The 26,500-nt window shown below is 36.9% G+C and overlaps 2 protein-coding genes across 13 annotated transcripts in view; one reads left to right on the plus strand and one right to left on the minus strand.

Moving 5' to 3' along the window:
* Window positions 1-26,500, minus strand: part of LOC129770678 (collagen alpha-1(XVIII) chain) — a 742,307-nt gene that overhangs the window by 487,404 nt on the left and 228,403 nt on the right. The window lies entirely within an intron of this gene.
* On the plus strand, window positions 14,066-14,803 carry LOC129770680 (calaxin-like). Its single transcript, XM_055773653.1, has one exon. It carries the CDS (start codon window positions 14,096-14,098, stop codon window positions 14,747-14,749), a length of 654 nt encoding a protein of 217 aa, XP_055629628.1. The 5' UTR covers window positions 14,066-14,095; the 3' UTR covers window positions 14,750-14,803.

Here is a 26,500-nt window from a genome sequence, read left to right on the forward strand (position 1 = left end):
GAGGCCATATGACTGCAATTATCCGGTTTTTGGCTGATCCCCGCTGATACCCGGCGCTCCTCTGCGTCCTGTGTGAAGCATCTTGAAATCTTAATGCACAACTCGTTAACTGCAACTCGGCAGCTGCTTCCACACTAGAGATGTTCGTTCGTGTTATAATCGAGTTTGCAAACCCATGAACGCAGCATTCGATACCGAGTCACGTTGTGCAATTCGGGCACTCCAATCTGGAAAACGTGCATAGACAGCATAGACTGCTCGACCGACGGAAACTGCAACACTGCTCCACCAAAAGTTGACAAAGTTTATGAAGCACCCCGCTCGGCTTCCCGTTTTGGTGGGGGGAAATTTAATGCATCCCAGTAATGTTCGGGATCATCGGCAGCGCGAGCGTAAATTATGTATATTAATTTGACGATTTATGATACGGAAGATAATAAAATTATTAAAATTATCCCCTTACTAAAGGGGGCCATTGAAGGGGGCAAGGGATGTGAAACTGAAAATGGGAGATAAACCAAATGAATCTGTTGTTTGGGATGTTTGTATGGGGAGAGGGAGCGAACCCGTCACACTGTTATATAAAGTTGTCCCCGGAGTTGGGTGTCCTCTTTTAAAACGACATAATTTAATTGTATCGGACTGACGTCACGTTGTGATAGAGTACGTGGAAGTGGTCCTTCGTTTCGGCGAAGTAAAACATTAATTAACAGTCTGCGTATAAAACAAACTTCCACCGACTACTAACTGGAGGCGGTGGCGACGGTGATTGTTTGAGAGAATGTACAGAATTGTACTCAATTTTTGGGTGAACATAAATAAAACTCAGACAGACGTTCCGGCGCGTCTGTTGAATGTTTGCCTGTTTGTAAATTTATGCGCTTCCTATTAATGGAGTCTAGAGAAGGATGTGACGTAGGAAGAAATTAGGTAAGCCTAAATGATGAAGTGTATACAGAGCCAATTGCAAAAAAAACATTGGTTTATTTAATGACTTAATTCCATAATTCCTTGAGGCTGACAGTAGCTGGAAAATTATCACATTCTGAAGATTGCTATCCAAATTTCAGACAACCGTTCAAAAACATTTATTTTGTGTGTAAAACCCACAAACATATTCGATGCAGAAGAATATAGGCTCGATCCCGGTGACCGAACGAAGAATTCTGTAGATTTTGAAAGAAAATACTGATCTTCATTGTCAATTCGGAGACAAATCACCCAAATCTACCTCCTAGATACAGAATCACTCGATTGCATTTGGCAGAGCGCCACTTTTCGTGACATATGCGTTTTGGCGTAGGATTACGTCTTTCGGGAACATATTGGGGTACAAATTGAAAATCGAAAATCGAGCACATCGTGAACATTGTCCAATTTGAACCGCTTATTGCTCAGTCATTTCATGATTGATTGAAAAATTTTTTGCGTCAATCGATTTCGTCACTCCATAACAATTTTTTTAAATGAATAAAATAATATATGTCTGGAAATAAATAATCGAACAATTGAAAAATCTCAACCCCTATCCTAACGGAAATATCCACTTCTAATTGGTCGAAATCGACGACACATGCGGCGGTTCCCTAACAGAGACATCAAAACGAAGCTGCCTGGGGGACATCGACATTGCAAATACATGAAAGTAGGGAGAACTTTTGTTACCACCGAAATGTGTTCCCTAACAGAGACATCAAAACCAAGGTGCCCGAGGGAAATCAGCATTGCAATATATGCAAATCGGGGGCATTTTTATATTGCACCCTACTTGCTACATAAAAATTCCCCCGACCGATACAATTAATTCTAGCAAATAAAATTTAAATTTGGAACTTTAATTTGCTTCGTGAAATTTCACATCAATGACCGATCGTGTATTGTGAAAAATTGAGCACAAGTGAATTTGTAAAATTGTATATGGTAGCAGTTTTGTTAAAAAGGACTTGATGTATGAAACGATTTATTTCAATTTTCATAAATAAAAACCAATGTGTGTTCCCGCTCCAGAACGGGTCGTTCGATTGAAGCTGTCTGTTTTGTTGTGTTCATTTTCACCCAAGGAAAGTTCATGCGGCGAGAATAAATTGGAAAAGTGAAGAAATATTCGAAAAAGTGATTTCCCATATGCTCTACATATAGTATTAGGTGTTGTTAGTTCAATTAAAATTCGCATTGGATTGAATAAACACTCAGAAAGTAAAAATTATAAAACAAAATTACCTTTTGCATTTCCAATATGTTTTCTCTAAACTAATGTAACATGTTTTTACTGATGAGGAAAATTGATAATTGTGTTCGGTATTGGTGATTATCTTATATTACACTAGCTGACCCGGGAAACTTCGTCCCTCCCAAAATTATTTTTTCGTGATGACATCCACGTTTTCTTACTAAGCGCACGTTCACGGGTACAATCGCAGAGCTGTTCATTGATTGATCTTCTAATCTATCTTTTAAAATTAAATTTTACTATAAAATTCCTAGTACTTCTACCAAAACTCGTCATTATAATATCAGATTATTTTCAGACACAATTCTCAAGTTCAAGATTTTTCAACCACCTGCGAATAACATGTTCTTCGTTACATGGAATAAATGTTTGATACAGAAAATATGATAGAATAAAGACAGCCCCTAATCGGACAATTCCTTTCTCGAGTTTTGCTCTTATCAACACATTCAACGATCCATTTTTATTTGTATAGATATAAGAAGATCTAGGAGTGCGTTTTACTATTCGAACCTTTACCATAACGTCATCGCTCTCGTATTGAAACACTTCTTTTACTTTTAGAAAATAACCACTTCCGTTTATTTACTTTGAAAAGGACTTCGCCTTTTAATAGCTAAAAACTCCACGCGACCGTTCGCGTGGAGTGTGTCTCTAGAACTAACTTAATATTAAACACGAAAGTCTAAAGCTAACCTTTCACAATAATTGTGTAGAGTTCTTTCTTTCTTTATTTCGTTGGGAGGAGCCAAGTCATAGAGAAATAGCCAATCAATCGAATGCAGTGTTCGATGTGATTGGGGTAAAGAATAAAAAATGCTTACTGCGCGTAAGCGCGCATATCGCATAGTGCATATCGATTTCATGGGAAATCGTAAAGTGTTACGACTTTGTAAACTGTCGCGTATTTCATCGGAACAGAACTAGGTCTGTTTTGGTTTAGGTTTATTGCCATCAACTGCGCGCGGTATGATGTAAGAATGCATTCATACCGCTAGCGCATGTGGCTAGTTTTTATGGGTGATGGATATTTGTGGGAGAAAAGTAATTAACGAAGTTATGCAGTTATGCTTGTGGAAATTGTAAACATTGAAGTGCTTGCGCATGAGTCATTCGTTAGAAAACAATTAACTGCTTATGGAAAAAATGGAATTTGGTATGGGATTTAGAATGAGTTTTGAAATGGATTAGGGATCGGGTTTGAAATGGGTTTGAAATCATGCTACAGCGTTTCATCGCATTGAAATCCATTTCGACTTTCGTACAAAGATCAATTTCGTTTGCGCAAGCATCAAATGGATTAACAACGCTTGTCACTATGGAATTGTAGAACATATGCGAATTGAATTTTCCGAATTTTCCCATTTTCCCCTTTTTCTTTAGAGGTTTTAGAAAAATTTTAATTGTCATGTTTGGTTGGAATATGTTTGGATTAAATATGTGTATTATTTTTACGGGACCTCCTCTCCATTCCAGAGGAGGGAGGAGTGTCATACCATCATAGAAACATTTTTCGTACCCAAAAACCCTCACATCCCAAATTAGGCTCGATTTGCTTGAATAGTTCTCGAATTATGCCGAAATTTGTGTTTCATTTGTATGATCGCTTCTCCTTAGAGAGAGGGAAGGTGTGTCGAACCACCATAGAAACGTTTATCGATCCCTAAAACCTCAATATGTCAAGTCTGATTCCATGTGATTGATTAGTGCTTGAGTTATTCAACCCTCCCCTTTTTTGTGAGGGAAAGGAGTGTCAAACCACTATAGAAACATTTATTGCCCCCTGAAACCTCCACCTGCCAAATTCGGCTCGATTTGTTTGATTAATTCTCGAGCCCTTAGAGAGGGGATGGAGAGTCTTACTACCATAGAAACATTTATTGCACCCTAAAACCTTCATATGCGTAATTTGGTTTCATTTGCTTGATTAATTCTCCTATAATGAAGAAATTTGTGTTTCATTTGTATGACAGAGTGGAGTGAACAAACAATACCCAACAACCAAACGAAATTGCCCTTTTCAGGGCCACCAAATCATTATCAATGAGTTTAACGATGTAATTCTTCAAACATATCTAAAATCAACAGATAGCCTAACGCAGTCCTACGTCAACTATGCGGTCGTGTCTCGGACACAACCCTCCTGTGACTTTTTTTATACTTTGAAAATTTTATGGAGTAAATTTATATGAATAAAAATGTAAGGCCAAATGTGTTGCTAAGCCCGAATCCCGAAGAAGGAATCGTCCGATTTGAGCCATCTTTATTTTGATGTTTTCGTCTCTGCCCGTAGATCAATGTTATGGAGAGAAAAATCGGAAAATTTTCGGAAAACTCTGAAGGAAGATCGGAAAATTCGGAAAATTGATTTTCCATATGTTGTAGGTTCATTCGATTTTTGCGCTATTGAAAGTGATCTTTGTTTGAAAGTGGAAGTGGATTTTCAGGTGAAATCACGCACTCCTATATATTCTATCTTCTATACGAGGGTCACTATTTATATTTCGGGAATAGGAACAAAGCGCTTAAACCAATTTTCAAAGCATTTATTCCAATCGACACGAGCCTTTTTTTTTGAGCGATTGTCAAATCATGTGGGATCCAACGTGAACATAATTTTCGCACAACTAAGTGTTCATGTAAAATCGCATATATGCTGGTGGAACTAATGCTTAGGGATGCCTCAATCTCACAATAGGTTACATGACGATCTTGCTGAATCATTTCGTGCACAGCATCGATGTTTTCTGGCACTACAGTCGATTTTGGACGACCTTCACGAAACTCGTCGGACAGCGAACTACGACCAAGATTGGATTCACTATACCAGCGATACACAGTGGTTTTTGATGGAGCTTCATCGCCAAAAGTCAAATTAAGTTGATTGACGCACTCTTGTTGTGATAATCCACGTCGAAAGTCGTAAAAAATCATCGCACGAAAATGTTCACGATTCAGTTACATTTTTTTGCCGAGACCAAACTTTCAACTAAATATAAAATAAACAAATAGCGTCCGTATGACAAAATGTTCTGAGTACGTATATCGTCAAAAATGTCAAACTTTACGATGGAACCGTCAGATGGACTCACATGACATCAGTGTTGCCAATTCCCGAAATATAAATAGTGACCCTCGTATCTATATAAATAAAAACGGAAGGCCGAATGTGTTGCTAAGCACAAAACCCGAAGTTGGAATGGTCCAGTTGAGTCATCTTTATTTTGTTGTATTTGTCTCGGCTCATAAATCAATATAGAAAAATCGGAAAATTTTCGAAAAACTCAGAAGGAAGTTCGGAAAATTCGGCAAATTGAATACCCATATGTTCGAAAATTACATCATGATAAGCGTTGTTAGTCCATTCGATGTTTGCGCTAACGAAATTGATATTTGTTTGAAGGTTGAAATGGACTTTTTTTCGGAATACGAAGCAAAACGTATGGTTTAGGGTACCGTATGAGCTAATATTTTGCAGACGGTATTTTATCGTGCAAATCAATATTTCGCAGGGAGTCCCGTATGAAAAATTGAAATGACGATTTTCATTGGCACCCTAAACCATACGTTTTGACTCGTATTTCGGAAAAACGACCAAGTCCCAAAGTGTCGATTTTTAACTAAAAAAAAAAAGAATGCGAAAACCCCGAGCTTGGGTGATTTTTCGCTTTTCAAAAAACTCAAACTTTGACCGCTGTGCGACACTAGTAAAGGAAGTTCGATTGAGCTGATATTTTGCACAGGGTAGTTTTTCGTGGGAATCAACATTTTTAATCAAGTTCGCTTGAAAATTCGAGGGTCACTTTTTTCCCATACATCCATGGGCACTCTACTCTACATATAGTATTAACACTCAGAAAGTAAAAATTATAAAAGAAAATTACTTTTTCCATTTCAAATATGTTTTCTCTATATTAAAGTAACATGTTTTTACTGATGAGAAAAATTGCTAGCCTAACAGAATCCTACGTCAACTATGCGGTCGTGTCTCGGACACAACCCTCATGTGGCTTTTTATTTAAATTATGGAACATGTAACGCCATCTGTTGAACATTAATAACATTACGTTTTAAAAATTAATATTTTCTCTTTGTTCCATTTGTTCCGGCCCGAGCCAAGGCGGAACTCAAATAAGAAAAAAAAAACACAAGTTAATTTTTCACACTTTATTCACATCAAAATAATTACACTTGAAAACACTAAACTAAACACAAAACACAGCTCATCTGAAAAAAAAACAATAATGATTAGTTATTCAAATGAATTGTTACTTACCTCAGTTTTTGTCCAAGAGCTCCAAATGGTACACAATTACCTGAAAAGTAAATTGGAAATCAAAGGTATTATTTCAAACAATCAACTTACCTCAAAAGCGATGTCCAAACAATAACAATTCACCAGAGAACAAACTGACTTTTCTAGAGGTATCAGACAGGGATAGAAAAATTCTATTGCTATAATATAAGGTCTATTGTTTATAGCGAACATTCTAGAACAACCCGAGCAAAGATACCATCCACAATAGAATTCACTAGAGCGTGTATCATATAAATAGGGCACGTAATGTACAGAGCTTCATTCGTTAATAAACCATCGTAGAGTAAAGTCTCACTATCTTTTGCAAATTTAAATTCGGAAGAAGGAAATTATTACACGCTGTCCGGTTAATGTTTTCTCCGTCGGAAAGTGAAATTCGGCATAGCCAGAAGTACTGGCGTAAACACCATTGTTGGGTTTTCCATTTCGGGTTTCCGAAAGTATACAGCCCTGTGCTGACAACCGTTTGACATAGCTGTCAACCAAAGCGTCATATCGTTAGCTGAATGTCTGCCATTTTACCATATGGATCGTTTTAGCATCGCACAACGTGTTAATTTTGTTAAATTATACTATAAAAACGATGAAAAACCGGCAAATGTTTTTCGAGCATTACGGACGGATTTTGGTCGTCATGGACGGTCTACAGAGCACACAATCGCTAATGTAGTGCGTAAATTCGAACAAACTGGATCCGTAGCGGATATTGTGAAACCTGTGCATCATCGTAATGTGCGTTCGGCCGAAAATATTGCTGCTGTTGCTGCCAGTGTGAAGGATGACCCGAATGTTTCGATTCCACGGCGTGCTCAGCAATTGGGCTTGTCAAACACATCATTGTGGCGAATTTTGCATTTGGACTTGCACCTACATCCATATAAAGTCCAACTGGTACAAAAATTAGAGCGTGGTGACCATGGAATGCGTCGGGCATACGTCGATTGGGTGAACGAACAACAGCAGCAAAATGCTGAATTTTCGCATCAATTTTTTTTCAGCGAAGAGGCACATTTCGAGCTCGGTAGCTATGTGAACACCCAAAATTTCCGTATATGGAGCTCAGAAAATCCACACGTGATTATTGGGAGGCCATTGCATCCGCCAAAAGTCACTGTTTGGTGCGCATTATGGTCTAGTGGAGTCGTCGGGCCGTATTTCTTTGAAAATGAGGACGGCGAGACGGTAACTGTGAATGGTGAGCGCTATGTCCGCATGTTAACCGATTATTTTTGCCACAAATTGAAGATATGGATACGGATGACATGTGGTTTCAGCAGGACGGCGCCACGTGCCACACAACACGACCGAACATGGCCATATTGCGAACGAAATTTGAGGGACGCATAATTTCGCGTTTTGGTGGTGCCAATTGGCCGTCCAGATCATGCGATTTAAACCCGCTAGACTTTTTTTGTGGGGTTATGCGAAAGACCGTGTTTATGCCAACTCTCCGTAAACTCTTGAACATTTGAAAGACAACATTCGTGAAGTTATGACCGAGATACCGCCCCATATGAAAAGTCATCGAAAATTACCTGTTCCGGATCAAGGTGTGCGAGGAAGCCCTAGGTGGACAATTGAATGATGTTGTATTTCACACATAATGGCATAAACCAAACTTTAATTTGAAATAAAAGCTTCATCGAAATTCGAATTCTAAGTGTGTTTTATTTCAATTTACTTTCGGAATTTAAAGTTGGAAATCCCTGTATTTATACGATACAAGCACAAAACGTACTGTCATTAAAAAGCGCGTAACTTTTTAACCTGTCAACCGACATACATAAAGTTGACCTTTATCTCTCTAATGTAATCAACGTTCAACAGATGGCGTTACGTCTTCCATGATTTTAATGAAAAGTCCCCTTATTTATTGAACATACTGTGTATACAACGAAGTTGCAATGTACATGCAAAAATACACTCTCATTTAGTAGCAATTCTCCAAATTCAACACTTATTACACCGCCCTTAAACGTGGCTTTTTTCGGACCTATGAAGTGGAATTGGAGACAAATTCTTCGCACGTATAAGGAGAAAAACTTTTCCTTAGCGACAACTTTTCAGAAGCCACATTTTCCAGGATTGAAAGCCTTAAGGACAATCAACAGAGCAGCTTGGGACATTCATCAGATTACTGTAAAGTCGCTACTACAGAGCATCTCACATGTTCCAAGTTCACCAAAAATAAAATGAGGACAATTTTGAGGAATTCCTCAATTAGAAACGAGGGATAGTTAATAAGAGCGGCACACGGAAATGACTAAATATTTATTTATTTTGGCTTAACGTTTCTACAACATGGCCTGATTCATAATTCATAAAATCAGATTTAAGGAAAATTTTCATACACTGCGTTTCTGATTCTGGACTGGTCATCTTATTTACTAGATCAAAACCCTATCAAGAATATATGAGGATTGATCGTACGAATAGTAGAAGCAGCTTACAAGCAGTATTAGTGATTTGAAGAGCTTAAACGAGCAGTATTCTCTGCGTAGAACGAGATACATACTACAACATGGCGCAACTTGGTCAGAAGCACCCCGAGTGAGTTATTTGATCTGATTTAGAACTAAAGATGACCTACGAATTAGAAACTTATTATAATTCATGTGAAATTGACGTTAATTTTGTAAAGGAATGACAGTTATGCATGGGATAGTCCAAAACAATTAGCTCAAATAGCTTTGACGTGGCACACATAGCAGCGATTCCTCTATAGTTGAAAATCTCACGTTTATCACCTTTTTTAAACACTGGGAAAACGAAAGATTTCTTCCACATACTCTGGAATGTTCCTGTCGACAGAGATTGAAAATAGTTGCCAAAGGTTGGGAAATTGCACAGCTACACCTTTTTAAAACAATATATATGTTATACCATCTAGACCTGGGTTTGTAGAACATTTCAAACGAGCGCAACTGGATTTAATATTGTTAAACGATATCTGTGGATGTGGGCCGATGGCTGGGCGAAGTGGTTCGTTGGCTTCCGCTTCAGACACCTGTTGTGGATCAAGGATTTCATTTGTGAACACAGCTGAAAATTGTTCCCTGAAGAAGTCACCAATCGATGAGAGAGAAGCAGCTTCCTTTCTGCCCAGACTTATGGACACAGGAAGACCTACCTCCTTCCGTTGTTCGTCGATATAAGACCAAAATTTCCGAGGATTGAGTGTAAGGTTCCGTTGTATTCCGTACAAACGGGACGAATGACCTTCGGGTTAAAGTCCCTTAAAAATAATAACAGAACATTCCGTACAAATATGAAGTGAACAGCTTTTTATTGAGCCGTTTGTATCTGTTGTTACAAGCGATGTAATATGACCGTCCATAGGCATTTTGATTTCGCGACAGTTTTTTTTGAGGGCTGATCTTTTAATCGACTTCAGACGTTTGAGAGTGGCATTTGAGCAGGGAGGATATAGTGGTCTCTCTACTAACTAGCTTGGGAGTGAATTGGTCAAATGCGTAGAAGGACGGAAGTGAAAATATCAACCGATGCTTCAACGGACAGGTCGCGTAGCAAGTCATTCCAGTTGACAGAGGACAGAAAATGTTTCATTCTGTTTTCTTAAATTTAAAACAAGTTATTTCCGCTGTTGAGGTAAATTCATACGGAACACATTCGTTAATGAACAACTTGAGAGGCGGATGATGCTGGCATTCCCTTACTAGCGGGGCAGGGGCACTCTATAGAGTTATGTCATTAGAGAGTTCTCGACTGACGAAGCAGAGATCGAGAAGGCGACCGTTAGAGTTGTGAACCGAGTTGAGTTGGACGAGCCATACGTTGCTGTAGTCATCCAACAGCCGTTTTTGAACGGGATTCATCAATGAGCGAGCAAGGTTGGGATAGAGATAGCCCGAAGTACCTTGGAACCAACATATAGAACGCATGTTGAAGTCACCCATAATGAGTATACGTGAGGTAATCCATTCTAATGATTCGCAGTGGTGTGACACCCCACAGTCACTGCGCACCTTTGCCCCCCAAGCAGTTTTTGAACTAATCGAATTTCTAAAAAAAGCTATGACATTTTTCACAAAAACGAATACGCACTATCATCTACTATAGAATGAAGGTTTCATGGACAGTGTAGTTTCGAACTTCCAGTTGTTTTAGGTAAGTTAATCGTCATCTCCAAAACTGAAAAAATTTGAGCAAAACATCGCAAAACTCTTTTTATCTCATAACTTTTTGCCACTTTCATAAAATGTATCTTGTTTATATGTGTGAGCCATTATCAAACAACGTATCAAACGTATTATCCGTGTATCAAACGACTCGACTCGTGTGCTTCAAAATGGCCAATGCGTACTTTTGCCCCGCACTACTCTATTAAGTCAGTCAGTCATAATTAAGTCAGTGTGTCATAAGACCGGTTTGTTTTTTTGGTTGTGTAGGTTTAGTGGAGGAAATCCTACAGCTTAAAATTCACGTCGACTGCGTACTGAATAAATAACATGATATCATCATCTGTTCAGTCAGAGTGGGCCAAGTACACATAGCCAGTCTTAAAATGGATTGACTTGATTGACATTGTAGATGTTTTTTCGGTAATAATGTAATTACAAATCAATGGTCAATAGTAACCAAAAGCTGTAGGAAAACAATAGGGGGGACTTAATTTTATATTAAAATGAAAAGTTTCGTTAGAAGTATCAAAAATATATATAAAGAGAAAATTGTAAAACGGTCAATAAAAAGATCAACTAATGAATGGTTCTGGGTTGAACTAAAGATCGTGCTTAGGAAGAGGAAATGTGAATGTTCGAATGTATACATATCGAAAATCAATTTTAGGCATGACGAAGTTTGACGGTTCAGCTAGTATAGTAATAAATATTTAATTGAAAATTTAGTTCCTTAAAACCTGAATCTGTAGAAAAAAAATATAAAAAAAACACCTAGTAACCAAGGAACACCGGAAATATTGATCAACCTAACCTCAATGGTTTTGAATTGTTTGGTATTAACACTAAACCTACCATGAGGGGTCAAATGACCCATTTTAAACTTTTAGCCAAAATTTTCTTGCAAATTAGGGGAGAACTGTACAAAACGCACCGGTGAGGTAAAATGGTCCAAGCCATCTATTGTGAAAAATCTTTAGATTCGTCATGTAAAATGATATATTACTTTACTCACTTCAGTTCGCAGTAATCTCTTCCACATATTCACAGTGCACAAACATGCCCATCATAATAAAATAAGATACAAATTGAGAAAAACTAATGCATTTGCCTTTTCTGTAAATATTCATGGTTGCTTGGTAAGTTTTTGCGGTTAGTCAATGTTTAAAAATCAGGATATTTACACTCTACCTCCACAACGAATCATTGAACTTTATGATCACACTTAAAAATCACACCAACATGTCATATTGCACAAGAATTTTGCCAACAATTGTGAAAGTAATAATTGGGGCAGTATGCACAGGAAAAAAATATTCGTTACATAGGTTATAAAAACAAACGTTCGTTTTGACCAATGCCCTAGCATGTAACCATTTTTTTTGTGGTTCGCACAGAAAATCATAAGCATAGTGATTACTCCAAGCCGCACTCACATTACGGAACAAACAAAAGGAATTTGACAGCACGACTGAATTGACTTCAATCACATTACGAGAAGAACAAAAGAAACTTGTACGCTTGAGCCCTTTATATGCAGCCTACGCTTAATTTGTGTTGGTTGGGATAGGGATGTCAGCCCTTTGGTTCTGACTTTCTCTCTTCGCTTTGATGATATTAGTTGCATAGTGGGTCTAATTGATTGCATAATGTGATAAAATTGCAACAAGTTTATTGGTTTTACACTATTTATATGAAATTTTATTCATGTAATGAATTTTCAATAAGCTGTGTCTAGCATCGAATATGTTTTTTTTTATGAAATATAACAAATAGAAGTACTTTTATTAACTTATCGATAAAAAAACATATTGAAATTTCGGGCATCCTGCAAGCCCACTGTGTGCGCTGTGCTCGTTTGTTTTGATACGTCTAACCAAGTTGTTATGATGCGTTCTGTCCATGGATTATGGCATTTCACCCAACCCTATGTTTTGAACTGTCGACGGAAATATTAAAAATTCCTTGCAAATTCGAGTATGTTATATCAAATTACATCAGGGATATAATTGGCAGTGACGGAAGAAGTATTCTAGATGTTAAACAGCATGAATCAATTACAAGAAGTGCGGTAAATGACTGATTTGCTTAAATGGTGCGTTTTGTCCCACTCTCCCCTACATTGTCGCAACATAATTTGAATACACTACTTTTCTTAAAACATACAATTAATGTATTTTCCAGTGTTCACTCTTTCTTGTAATTTTTTTTTCTGAAAAATATATGTAATCTGCCCTAACTACCGCAACGGGTCACTTGACCCGTGCAAACATTCATATGGTATCAGAAATATTTGTATGTGTGATTGTGATACAAAACCATTGCATAACACATTTTTGCTATTGTTTTATATGTTTTGTTGTATTTGTGAATGAATATTAGAATTAATTCTATTGTTGACTATCCAAGCGAGCTAACAGTAACCATTCCAAGCTACAGTGTTATTTTTAGTGTCAAAAATTGTATTTTCATTATTTTGCTAATAATTATTATCTTGTAATGTCGAAATATACAGGAGAAATATGGTATACCACGTTTCTCAACAAAACTATATAAATTGAGTCATTATTCACTAACTATCGTGGTATGAATAGGTATACATGAAACATCTTTAGGTTTAGTGTTAATTGACAATCTAAAATTGCGGCCAATTCCCTTCACCAAAGTAGTACCGTTCTGAATCATATTTCGGACACTTTGTTCTAATATCTTGAATTGCTTAAAGCACTGATGATATAACTATCAAATTAATATCACAATTGCTTCTTTAGAGTAATCCCTTGGTTTCACCATCATTTCACATGAGAACTACATTTGAATTATAACATAATCGGCAGAAATCTTACAACACTACTCAATATCGTATGTGTTTGACGTTTCCTCAGCGTGAGCACGTAGATTTACCCGTTCATAAATATTTAAATTTCTCCCGTGTTTCATCAGTTCTCAACATCGTTAACAGTTTACTGTGATTGCTTGGTAAGTGTTTCGCAGTTTACTATAACATATAATCAAGTGTAATGTAATTTTCGTCCAAAAAATTACGAAATAAAATGTCCGAAATTTGAATTCAATCTGTCCGATTTAGTGTCCGAAGTTTGATTTTCATTCGCTTCATTTGAAAAGCATTTTATTCAATGATTTTTTTATGTTTTCAATCAAATAGGTACCAAAGTAGAAAGATAAAAAGCATATTGAACAAATTTATTAAAAATATCAACCAAATGATACCTATGCATAAAGTTTAGACCTGTTTTCTGCATCATATGCCTTAAGTGTCCGAAGTATGATTCAGAACGGTATGTATTGTTGAATCAAAGCAACCCATTGGCTCCCGATTGCAGCTACGTCTAAACTTCATATTTGGATCTACACGCTCCAAATCCCACCCCAGCCTTGTTCGTCGCTATGTCACTCGAGCTCACGTTGGATCCTACCGAGCAGGTCCGCTTCCTAAACAGGGTCAGCCGTTTGGTGCGTCGGCTGGCTAAGAAAACCCATTTCACAACCAAGGAGGTTGAAGTGTGTCTGTTGATCTACTACAAGCTACTCAAGGACGATGAAACCAATCAGCAGTACATATCCAGGGTCCAGTTCGGGATGGTGTTCGATATGGTGTTTGGTATTTCGGACAGCGTAATCGTGGGTCGGATATACACAGCGCTGGATAAGGGTGCCACCACGCACGTCACCATGGAGACCTGGGTTCAGACGTTATCGCTGTTTCTGAGGGGAACTCTCGAGGAGAAGATCAAGCATTGCTACAAAGTGTACGATATCGTCGGCGAGAAAATGATCCGACGGGAGCACATGATGGTTCTGCTGAAGGATTGCTTCATAAAACATCACGAAGAGGAAATCGAAGAAACCATCAAAGATATGATCGACATTATCCTGCGGCGGATGGATGTCGATCGAGATGGGGCAATCTCTTTCGACGACTATCGACAAACGGTGTACAAATATCCGGAACTGATGGAATGCTTTGGACAGGCACTCCCCGATCGGTCTCATGTGTATGCTTTCTCGCGAACATTTCTGGAACGGGTTGCGGAATTTTAGATGTCATTTTTTCGGAATAAGCTATTTGTGTGATTGATCTTTTTCATTTATTGATTGTGTGCAAATGAAATGTAGACGAAAATGTTGTAAACAAAACAAAATAATAACAAAAAGTTGAAAACCATTACGTCGCTCTTTTTATTTTCGATGCAAAATTCATCAATGTGTGTATTTTCTCAAACTGATAAACACTCATCGTTTAGACGGGAATCCGAAGAAAAGCAAGATAAATAAATCATTTCGAATGAGAAAACAAGTGGAATCAGTCACTCGCACTGAAAGGCAAGGGATACAAAAAAACGCCGAAACAAATTAATCGCTTAAATAACTTCCCATTTCATCAAAGACGATGTGTTGCAACAGCACCAGCGAATAACGCATCCCACACGCGAAAAGTGAAAAACATGCGAGATGCGAGTCTGCATGCTGCTTGTACAACATCGCGCTGGCGCAAGAGAAGATCAAACGGGAATCCGGTTTATGGCGGCATTTGTGACAGCTTGTCATCCGTGTCCTCGTCGGAGCGAGGTGGATCCATGGTTGAACCATGTTATTATGTTGGTGTTGTAAAATTAAGTATAAATCAACAGAAATGTGTTAGAGGATGTGCCCCATTTGTTACACCTCAACGTTGAACCCGAATTAACGCGCACCGTTTTGAATATGGTTAACATGACATAACTGTTCTCATTACATTCCTACGTAGCTGTCGATCATAGGTTCTGCTGCAATATGTTCTCTGATCACTTCGAACTATTAACTTTTCCACAACGGCGTGATTTGTATATGTCAGTCGCTTGGTCGCTTGGCCGCTTGGACCAGTGAGCAGTGTGGAAAGTATTTTTTTTAGGGTTTTGGAAAAAAAACTAATGCAAATAAACTGAAAATAACTCGCAGTACGCTATAGAGGCTTCAAACTTTCAAATTCATTTGCCTCTAGCCTTGAAAAATACCAATTTAAAATATCGTCAATCATGAGATAATAAGATTTGTAAACACTTTGATTCCAAATAGTAGAATGCTAACTTGCACAATGCTTCTTCTGTTAGTCAAAGCTGCCTTCCTTTGGATGATTGCTGTACAATAACGACAAAAAATTATGTACAAATATTGCAAACAAATATTTTTTGTTCGAAAACATTTGTGCAATTTTGAAAAAAACGTTTTCAAAAAAGTCACAGGAGGGTTGTGTCCGAGACACGACCGCATAGTTGACGTAGGATTCCGTTAGGCTATCTGTTGATTTTGTATATGTTTGAAGAATTCCATCGTTAAACTCTTTGATAATGATTTGGTGGTCCTGAAAAAGGCTTTGTTTTGTTTGGTTATTGGGTCATGTTGTTCACTCCACCAGTCTTTACCGAGTGATGATGGATTACCGAGAAGGATGTTAAACAGTCGTTGGATGGTGCGTATCGGATGAAAGATACCGAAGTGGAACGAGATATGATGAAAATCGCCCTCTGTTATCCTAGACGAGATGTCTCCAGTCTTATGTATGGATGAAATAAAGAAAAAAAAACTCACCAATGAAATATAAGATAATTACCAATACCCGACACAATTATCAATTTTTCTCATCAGTAAAAACATGTCACTTTAATATAGAGAAACCATATTTGAAATGGAAAAAGTAATTTTCTTCTATAATTTTAATTTTCTGAGTGTTTATTCAACCCAATGCGAATTTTAATTGGACTAACAAAACCTAATACTATGTGTAGAGCATATTATAAATTACTTTTTCTAAAATTTCTTCACTTTTCCAATTTTTTTCACCGTTCAAACTTTCCTTGGGTGAAAATTAACACAACAAAACAGACAGCTTACCTTGGCCCCACCTTGGTTTTTGTTTATGAAAATTGAAATAAATCGTTTCATATTTCAAGTCATTTCAAGACACAACTGCTACCATATACAATTTTGCACTTACACTTGTGCTAAAGTTTTCACAAAACACGATCGATCATTGATATGAAATTTTACGAAGCAACCAACATTAAAGTTCCAAAATTAAATTTTATTTGCTAGAATTAATCGTATCACTCACCTTACTTGCAATATAAAATTGCCCCCGACTTGCATATATTTGCAATGCCGATTTTCCCCGGGCACCTTGATTTTGGTGTCTCTGTTAGGGAACACTTTTCGGTGGGAACAAAAGTTCCCCCTACTTTCATGTATTAACAATGCCGATTCCCCCCAGGTAGCTTGGTTTTGATGTCTCTGTTTAGGGACCCGCCGCATGTGTCGTTAATTTCGACCAATCAGAGGTGGGTATTTCCGTTAGGATAGGAGTCGAGATTTTTCAATTGTTCGATAATTAGTTTCAATGTATATATTATTTTCTTCAATATAAAAAAAATGTTATGGAGTGCCGAAATCGATTGACGCAAAGATTCCATCAATCCATCATAAAATGACTGAGCAATAAGCGTTTGAAATTTTCACGATGTGCCCGATTTTCGAATTTCAATTTGTACCCCAATATGTTCCCGAAAGACGTAATCCTACGTCAAAAATCACTGTGTGTCCGCATAACAGACGTAGTTCTATACAGCTTTCATACATCGTTCGAAAATCAACAATTACCTGTATTATGTGCTGCAAGATAAATTTACATTTGAATCACATTCTTTGTAGGGTTCAAACACGCCCTTCATGATACTGTCTTATCACTTAGCATTTCCTAATAGATGAATATAAGCAACTACTGAAACGCTGCTCATATAGCTACTATTCTCGGTTCACTGCACTGCGATGAACGAATAGAAGCAATTTTGATTTTTATGTCGTAACTAGCTAACCCGGCAAACTTCGTCCCGCCCATTTACTTGATTAATTCTCGAGTAATGCAGAAATTTGTGTTTTATTTGTATGGCAGCCACCCCTAAGAGAGGGGGAGGGGTATCTAACCACCATAAAAACATTCATTGCACCCTAAAGTTTCCATATGCCTAATTTGGTTTAATTTGCTTGATTAATTCTCGGGTAATGCAAAAATTTGTGTTTCATTTGTACGGCAGCCCCCTCTAAGAGAGGGGGAAGGATTATCTTAACACCATAGAAACATTTATTGCATCCTAAAACCTCCACATGCCAAATTTGGTTTCATTTGCTTGACTAATTCTCGAGTAATGCAGAAATTTGTGTTTCATTTGTATGGCAGCCCCCCCTTTGAGTGGGGGAAGGACTGTCTAACCATCATAGAAACATTTATTGCACCCTAAAACTTTCACATGCCAACTTTGGTTTCGTTTGCTTGGTTAATTTCCGAGTAATGCAAAAATTTGTGTTTCATTTGTACGGCAGCCCCCTCTAAGAGAGGGGGAAGGATTATCTTAACACCATAGAAACATTTATTGCATCCTAAAACCTCCACATGCCAAATTTGGTTACATTTGCTTGATTAATTCTCGAGTAATGCAGAAATTTGTGTTTCATTTGTATGGCAGCCCCCCCCTTTGAGTGGGGGAAGGACTGTCTAACCATCATAGAAACATTTATTGCACCCTAAAATTTTCACATGCCAACTTTGGTTTCGTTTGCTTGGTTAATTTCCGAGTAATGCAGAAATTTGTGTTTCATTTGTATGGCAGCCCCCCCTTAGAGAGGGGGGAGGGGTCTCAAAATATCACGAAAACCTTTCCCGGCCCCAAAAACCCCTACATACCAATTTTCATGTCGATCGGTTCAGTAGTTTCCGAGTCTATAAGAATCAGACAGACAGACAGACATCACTCCATTTTGATATATATAGATAGATAGATAGATAGATTACTTAAATTTTTGCATTTGAATCTTCAAGTAGATGTTTCATTATCAGATCAGTAGTAAAATATATTGATAATATATTATTGTTTTTCTTTGTTCATTCAACGTACTCAACATTTACTTATACCGTTGGTGCAAGTAAAAAAATTCAGACTTTTAACCCATTAACGACCAAGCTGCAAAAATTATTGTTTTGACGAAAGCCATTGGTGTAATTTGGATTATTGATGGTTAAGAAACCCCAATGTTCAAGAATTATTTTTTTCCCATTTTCCATTTTCTGGGAAATGACTGTTCGAGAAATCGAACATTGGCCGAAACCCGCACTTTTTTTTTGCAAGCACAAACATACCGCGAACTGAAAATCAGTTCAATTAGAAAATATACGGTATTCAAAGCACAGGAGGATAGAGGTCTCTAAGTATAAACCTAAGTTAATCCACCTAAGATGAGATGTGACATTTCTTTTTTAACGTAATTTCAACTTATTACTGGCAGACATATGCCGTTGTTTTTATTGTTGGCCGTGGACAAATGTCTATGCTTAATAATTATTTCTTTCTAAGTATCCATTTCCCGAAAAAAATATTTTCCAATACCTGCAAAGTACCAAAATGATGCGAAAAAACAATGGAATCGAGGATTGGGTGGTTGTTATTTGGTCCGGCGAAAGAATATTCACACCAGCAATCTCATTAAAATCCTCGTTATACGTACTGATCATTTCCTCCAGCTCCTCTACACACGAAATTCTACGGGCCACCATTACCTAAGGTTATTACGGACAAAAAATCATACAGATTTTCAATAATATTTACTGAATTAATTGATATTTGCAAACATTCACAAATGAGAATGCAAAAACAAATGAAAAAACTTCCGTCTTCCAAAGTAAATGAACCAACACGCGCTGTAGAGGTTCGATGTGTTGGTATTAATTCATCAGAAAAAAATGTTCGTTATGGCTAACGTTCGATTTTTCGAACACTCAATTTTCCCGGTTGTTATTTTCCTGTATGAGGCTCAATCGAACGATTTTTGCCCCATATTGCAATGTATGTTCTTTTATAAAAGTAATACATTAGAAAAGTTCACATAATTTTGTATTTTATTGGGTTTTTGAGTTGAAATTAAAAACACGTTCCAAACATACTTGCTTTAAATCGAATTTATTGCCCAATAAAGTTATACAAAACTGAGTGAACTTGATAGTAAGTGGTAGCTAATATATAAAGCTATCTTTTGATACAAAAACATTACCATATGGTAGCTTTTCAAAGACATGAAAAATTATCAATGTTGCTGTTCGATTTTTCGAACGCTTGGCCTAAAATGGGTTAATAATCAGTCAGTTTAATTTTCTTATTTTTATAATAATCAGTTACATAAATAAACAGCCCATTTTATCGCGCGTTATCAATATTAACAATACTTCTACAGTCTGAATGGTTTACTACAAATTCAGCTGTTCAATTTATTTTGCGAACATCTATGTTGAATATTTAACCCAAGTTCAATAAAACACATCGATATTTTTTGAAACTCCATATTGAAACATCTTTTAGTTGTTTTTTTTGTTAATATCTCCAAATTCTTCATGTGATGGTTATAATTATAAGAAGAGCCTCTGGAGAAGATGACAGGCTTAATGATAGATTTTCGATCGGATAACTTCTGACGTAGGATTACGTCTTTCGGGAACATATTGGGGTACAAATTGAAAATAGAAAATCGAGCACCTCGTGAAAATTGTTCAATTTCAAACGCTTATTGCTCAGCCATTTCATGATGGATTGATGAGATTTTTGCGTCAATCGATTTCGGCACTCCATAAAAATTTTTTTTACATTGAATAAAATAATATATGTCATGCGACTAACTTTCGAACAATTGAAAAATCTCAACCCCTATCCTAACGGAAATACCCGCTTCTGATTGGTCGAAATTGACGACACAAGCGGCTGTTCATGCACTTACAATTATTGGTCGGTTATTTCCTGATGAATTTACGAGATATTTGTATCAATCGATCTGAGCACTCCATAACAATTTATCACAATGAATAAAATAATATATTATATGAAACTAACTATCAAATAATCCAAAATCCCCAAACGGAAATACCCCGTTCTGATTGATCGAAATTGACGATACGGAGAAATCGCCATTGCAAATACATCAAAATAAGGGAGCTTTTGTTCCCACCGAAATGTGTTCCTTAATAGAAACATCAAAACCGAGGTGCCCGGCGGAAATCAGCATTGCAAAAATATGCATGTCGGGGGTATTTTCATATTGCAACTAAAGTGAGTGGTACGATTATTTCTAGCAAATAAAATTTGAATTTGGAACTTTAATGTTGGTTGCTTCGTGAAATTTCATATCAATGACCGATCGTGTATTGTGAAAAAATTAGCACAAGTGTAAGTGTAAAATTGTACGAGGTATGGCTATAAAATAACGAGACTGGTTACGAAAAAGAGTTATATTTTAAAAATTACGATACAACGATATGCTCCCCTTCAATATACTCCCCTTGGCTCCTCTCACACCTTTCCATACGTGTTTTTCCATTGTTCGAAGCAGTGCTGAAACTCTTCTTTTGTGATGGCGTTCAAAAGCCGCGTCGCTTTTTCCTTCGCCTCTTCTACGGACTGAAATCGGGTACCTTCAACACGGATTTGATCTTGGGAAATAGAAAAAAGTCTCATGGGGCTAGATCTGGCGAGTACGGGGCATGTTCGAGCAATTGAATGCCCTTATCGGCTAAAAATTGCTTCACCCAAAGCGCATTATGGGCAGGTGTGTTGTTGTTCGTGTTTTTCGTTACACACGATTTCCGGCGCGCACTACAAACCACGTTCCATTCAAACCACTGCTGCTCGCAAACTACTATAGTGACAAAAACGTGTTTTCGTATGTTGACTTTGATTTCAATTGACTTCAACAACATCTATCATGAGTAGTTACTTCTGTCCGTACATAAAACCAATAATTTCTCTTGATTTTGAAAAAGCTTTACATAAAGCATCACACACCATTACACCAATACTCTTTAAACGCCTGGGCGCCCTTCCATGCTATGCGTTACATAGGGGTTTTTGAAAATCCGAAAAACGTCAAAATGGTGGCCTTCTTCGATAAAAATGAGATATTGTTCATGAAAGTCGGCGTTTAAAAGCTCATAAAAATATTTAAAAAAGACCTAATTACAACTCGACGAATCAACTGATACCGCATAGTTATGTGTATCCATAGGGATGTGTTTGCAGGATTTGTCTAATAAAGAAGTATTTTTAACAAATTTTTATCAATGAAAGGACAAACTCGTTCTCGTTCAAGTTCTTCATCACTAAAACATGATTTCCAATACAAAAATTGGTATCGATTATGACTGATGGAGCTCCTTCGGAGAATTTTTATTACACCCCGAGGTGCCAAGTTTTTTGACGTAGGATTACGTCTTTCGGGAACATATTGGGGTACAAATTGAAAATCGAAAATCGAGCACATCGTGAAAATTGTCCAATTTAAAACGCTTGTTGCTCAGTCTTTTCATGATGGATTGATGAAATTTTTGCTTCAATCGATTTCGGAGCTCCATAACATTTTTTTATATTGAAGAAAATAATATATGTCATGAAACTAACTATTGAACAATTGAAAAATCTCAACCCCTAACCTAACGGAAATATCCACTTCTGATTGGTCGAAATTGAGGACACATGCGGCGAGTCCCTAACAGAGACATCAAAACCAAGCTACCTGGAGGAAATTGGCATTGCAAATACATGAAAGTAAGGGGAATTTTTGTTCCTACCGAAATGTGTTCCCTAACTGAGACATTAAAACCAAGCTACCTGGGGGAAACCGGCATTGAAAATACATGAAAGTAGGGGAAACTTTTGTTCCTACCGAAATGTATTCCCTAATAGAGACATCTAAACCAAGCTGCCTGGGGGAAATCGACATTGCAAATATATGGAAATCGGGGGCATTTTTATATTGCAAGTTAGGTGAGTGATTCGATTAATTCTAACAAATAAAATTCAAATTTGGAACTTTAATGTTGGTTGCTTCGTGAAATTTCATATCAATCACCGACCGTGTATTGTGAAAAATTTAATCCAAGTATAAGTGTTAAATTGTATATGGTTTCAGTTGTGTTAAAAATGACTTGATATATGAAACGATTTATTTCAATTTTTATAAATAAGCACACCAAGGTGTGTTCCCGCTCGAGAACGGGTCGTTTAAGCTGTCTGTTTTGTTGTGTTCATTTTCTCTTTTTTTAAGAAATATTAGAAAAGTGATTGCTCTACTTATAGTATTAGGTGTTATTAGTCCAATTGAAATTTGCATTGGGTTGAATAAACACTCAGAAAGTAAAAATTATAAAAGAAAATTACCTTTTCCATTTCAAATATGTTTTCTCTATATTAAAGTAACATATTTTTACTGATGAGAAAAATTGATAATTGTGTTCGGTATTGGTAATTATCTTATATGAGGGGCTTAGAATGAAAGGGGTGTAAGTGATTTGATCGATTTCTCTACATCGACTCTCTCTTTTTGTCATAACTTAGCTGCAAATACATTCCCAGCTGTATTTGCCAATGTGGAAGATAGGTCAGAACCTCATCTATCGGATTCTATAGCAATCTTAAATTGGGACGTTTTTGCAGTTGAGTTATTAACTAAAGAAAAAGTTGATGAAGACAAATCGATCAAGTCACTTACACCCCTTGCATTCTAAGCCCCTCATATTACATTGGTGAGTTTTTTTTTCTTTATTTCATCCATACATAACACAGGAGGCATCTTGTCTAGGATCACAGAGGAAGGTTTTCATCATATCTCGTTCCACTTCGGTATCTTTTTTCTGATACGCACCATTCAACGACTGTTTACCATCCTTCTGTCATCATCACTCGGTAAACACTGATGGAGTGAACAACCAATACCCAACAACCAAACAAAACGGCCCTTTTCAGGAGGCCATCAAATCATTTTCAAAGCGTTTAACGATGTAATTATTCAAACATATCCAACATCAACAGATAGCCTAACGGAATCCTACGTCAACTATGCGGTCGTGTCCCGGACACAACCCTCCTGTGACTTTTTTTTAAAAAGAATGAATGAAATCTGCCAAAAAATCATATCCCCAATAAATGATTATAAGTGGGAGCATGATCTTGTTTTTCATCGTGTCATCATAGCGAAGCAAAATTAATTGAATTTGAAACATCATAGAAAAAAACTGGAAACACTCTTAGAAGCACGATTTAGGAGACGAGATTTAAAGCAATTCGAAAATATTGCGATTAAATCAGTAGATTAAAACACATGAATACGATCGTTATGCAGATTAAATTTCTTTGTCACAAAATGAGTTCGAAAGAAGATTTAAAGATATTTCAAAAATAATATAATTTATAATGTAATTCATATCATATCATATCATATATTCCATCATTATCATTGAATGTAATGATGGAATCAACATAGAACAAATATCAATGAAATTAAAAAGCTATAACTGAAAATGAAATCTTCAATTTTATTAGCGATATATTTTTAAAATCAAGAGAGATGGAGCTCTTGATTTCTAAAGTAGTTCAATTTCAAAAATATATTTACTGTACTCATTGGATATACTTATTAGATAGTAGACTATGAATGCAATTGAAACAAAGCATCGCTCTCCTTTGACAGATTACTATTTGGCAGCCTGTTTGCAAATAAATTTTAGTCCATTCGAACAAAAATATGAAAAACATATCGAAAATATACAACTTAATGTTTCCAGCGCTTTATCAGATACAAAACAAACATTAAGGATAAAATTTGTTTATAATAGAATTGTTCGCGGTAAAAATGAACACATTAATAACAGAAGAGCATATTTTCATTATAACTTACTATTTAGTTTTTGAGAAAAAAAAACATTATTCTCGCTACCTAAAACCACATTTTACAATCAAATACTACTTATTAACGATCACCTAAAAAGCATATTGTATTGGGAGTCCACCGTCTGCTTTTGAAAAAAAAAGCGCAGGTTGTGGTGAATAGTTTGGACATCCCTGCTATAGCGGATATAGATTTTTCATTTATAACGAGAGACTGACTACCATCTATGAGCATGGATCAACTGAAGCAGCTTGTGTCAAATTTCGGGCGGAAGTAACCTTCAGATGTTGCAACAGAGGAATTTGTACCCGAGGTGGAAGTATTGAAGACGCAGATGAAGGACCTTTTCCCTGACCTGAACTCTTCGACGCCGTTAGGCAACTTGAACATTTTTCTCAGGTACTCTCTCGAAGCGGTTTATCGTAGCATCGAGACGGCGTTACGAATTATACTGACGCTTCCGCTTTATGATTAACAATTCAATTTATAATTATATTTATTGGAGTAAATTTAACATTTTTTTTAACATTTTTAAATTTACTTCAATAAATATCGTGCGAACGCAGTTTCAGCAAGCTTGGATTGATGAAAAATTATTTGCGTTCTGAAATAAGCCAAGGCCGACTCAATTCAGGTGATCGAGAAAGAATCGCTATGACCTTGATAAGAGAACATATATTATCATATTATAAAAAAAATAAATGTAGTATTTTTACATATTTATATTTATGTTTGTGGCCACAAAAAAAAATGCTAATTCAAAAGCCTGCATGTTATAATATATTTCAAGCAAGATGAGTATACTCGTCCTTGGCAGCGAATGTGTTAAAGTGGTATTTTTGGGGTGCTATTTTCATAGTTTACCGGGGGCGCTATCTGCCCTCACTACGCCGCTGCCGACAGAGCAGCCTAATAATTACGTCTAGCTATACGAACAAATTTTCATTGAAACGATTAATTGTCCGCATGAATAGACGCATGCGTTTTCCAAATGGAAAAAATAGAGGAGCGGACCCAAATATGGAACTCGATCTTTATTTTGAGTATTACTCAGCTCGTAATAAAGTTCATTGGAATACTCAGAAAAAAGGTTTATTAAGGAAATAACAAGTGATTATATTATAATCAACAAAATTCACACAGAAAGCCATTTTGCTTCTGGTCGACGCCCGCACAAGCCTAGCACATGTAATCTATACAGAGTGGTTTTAGGCACGTTGAAAGTTCTAGCAGCTATTGTAAAACCACCATTATTCTTCTCACACATTTTGAGTGCATTTTCCATGTCATTTTCAGCATAAGTTTTCCGTTTCTTTGCGTTAGAATTACCAGCCATCTCGTTTTCTGCTGTGAACAAAACAGTTCCATATTAGGCAACTTGGACTTTTTTTTTCTAAATGACTTTAACATCATTTTAAAATGAGTTGACATCATATTCAAGTATATGTTCTGAAAGTACTCACTTTGATCTTACGATACAGAACAACATACACTTCGAAACTTTTGAAAAATCATAGAAGAAAATCATCACAAATCATGTTTTCGTTGATAACAACCACAAAAATTATCGGACCACCACCAGACCTCGTCAGGCGTGGTTATTTCACTAGAGGAACAACTTCCAACCATCGCCGGTAGAATGCGCTGCTTACTTTTCGAGATATTGACGCATTCCATATGTGGGTCCGTGCACCCGTGGCCGAGTGGTTAGCGTCATAACTAACATGCCGGGTGTTCGGGTTCGATTCCCGTTCTGGTCGGGGGAATTTTTCGTCAAAAGAAATTTCCTCCGACTTGCACTGTGATCACGCGTATTCTAGAGCTTGCCACTCAGAATGCATTCAAGGCGTGTTATTTGGCATAGAAATCTTAACTAAGTACTAATAAAAATGACGCAAGTAATACTACGTTGAGACGGCGAAGTTCCTCTAGGAACGTTAGTGCCATTGAAGAAGAAGAAGATATGTGGGTCCGCTGCCCTATGTTTTAATCCGCAAAATCTCCTAGCCTCTCTTTTGGCCGATAATATCCTTCAACTGGACAGATTATTTCATTGGAAAT

Source organism: Toxorhynchites rutilus, chromosome 2 (genome assembly GCF_029784135.1).
Source record: "Toxorhynchites rutilus septentrionalis strain SRP chromosome 2, ASM2978413v1, whole genome shotgun sequence".
Lineage (NCBI taxonomy): Eukaryota > Metazoa > Arthropoda > Insecta > Diptera > Culicidae > Toxorhynchites > Toxorhynchites rutilus.

Bases quoted from the DNA above. Each gene is read 5' to 3' on its own strand.
- LOC129770680 (XM_055773653.1), top strand. From the start codon at position 14,096: ATGTCACTCGAGCTCACGTTGGATCCTACCGAGCAGGTCCGCTTCCTA.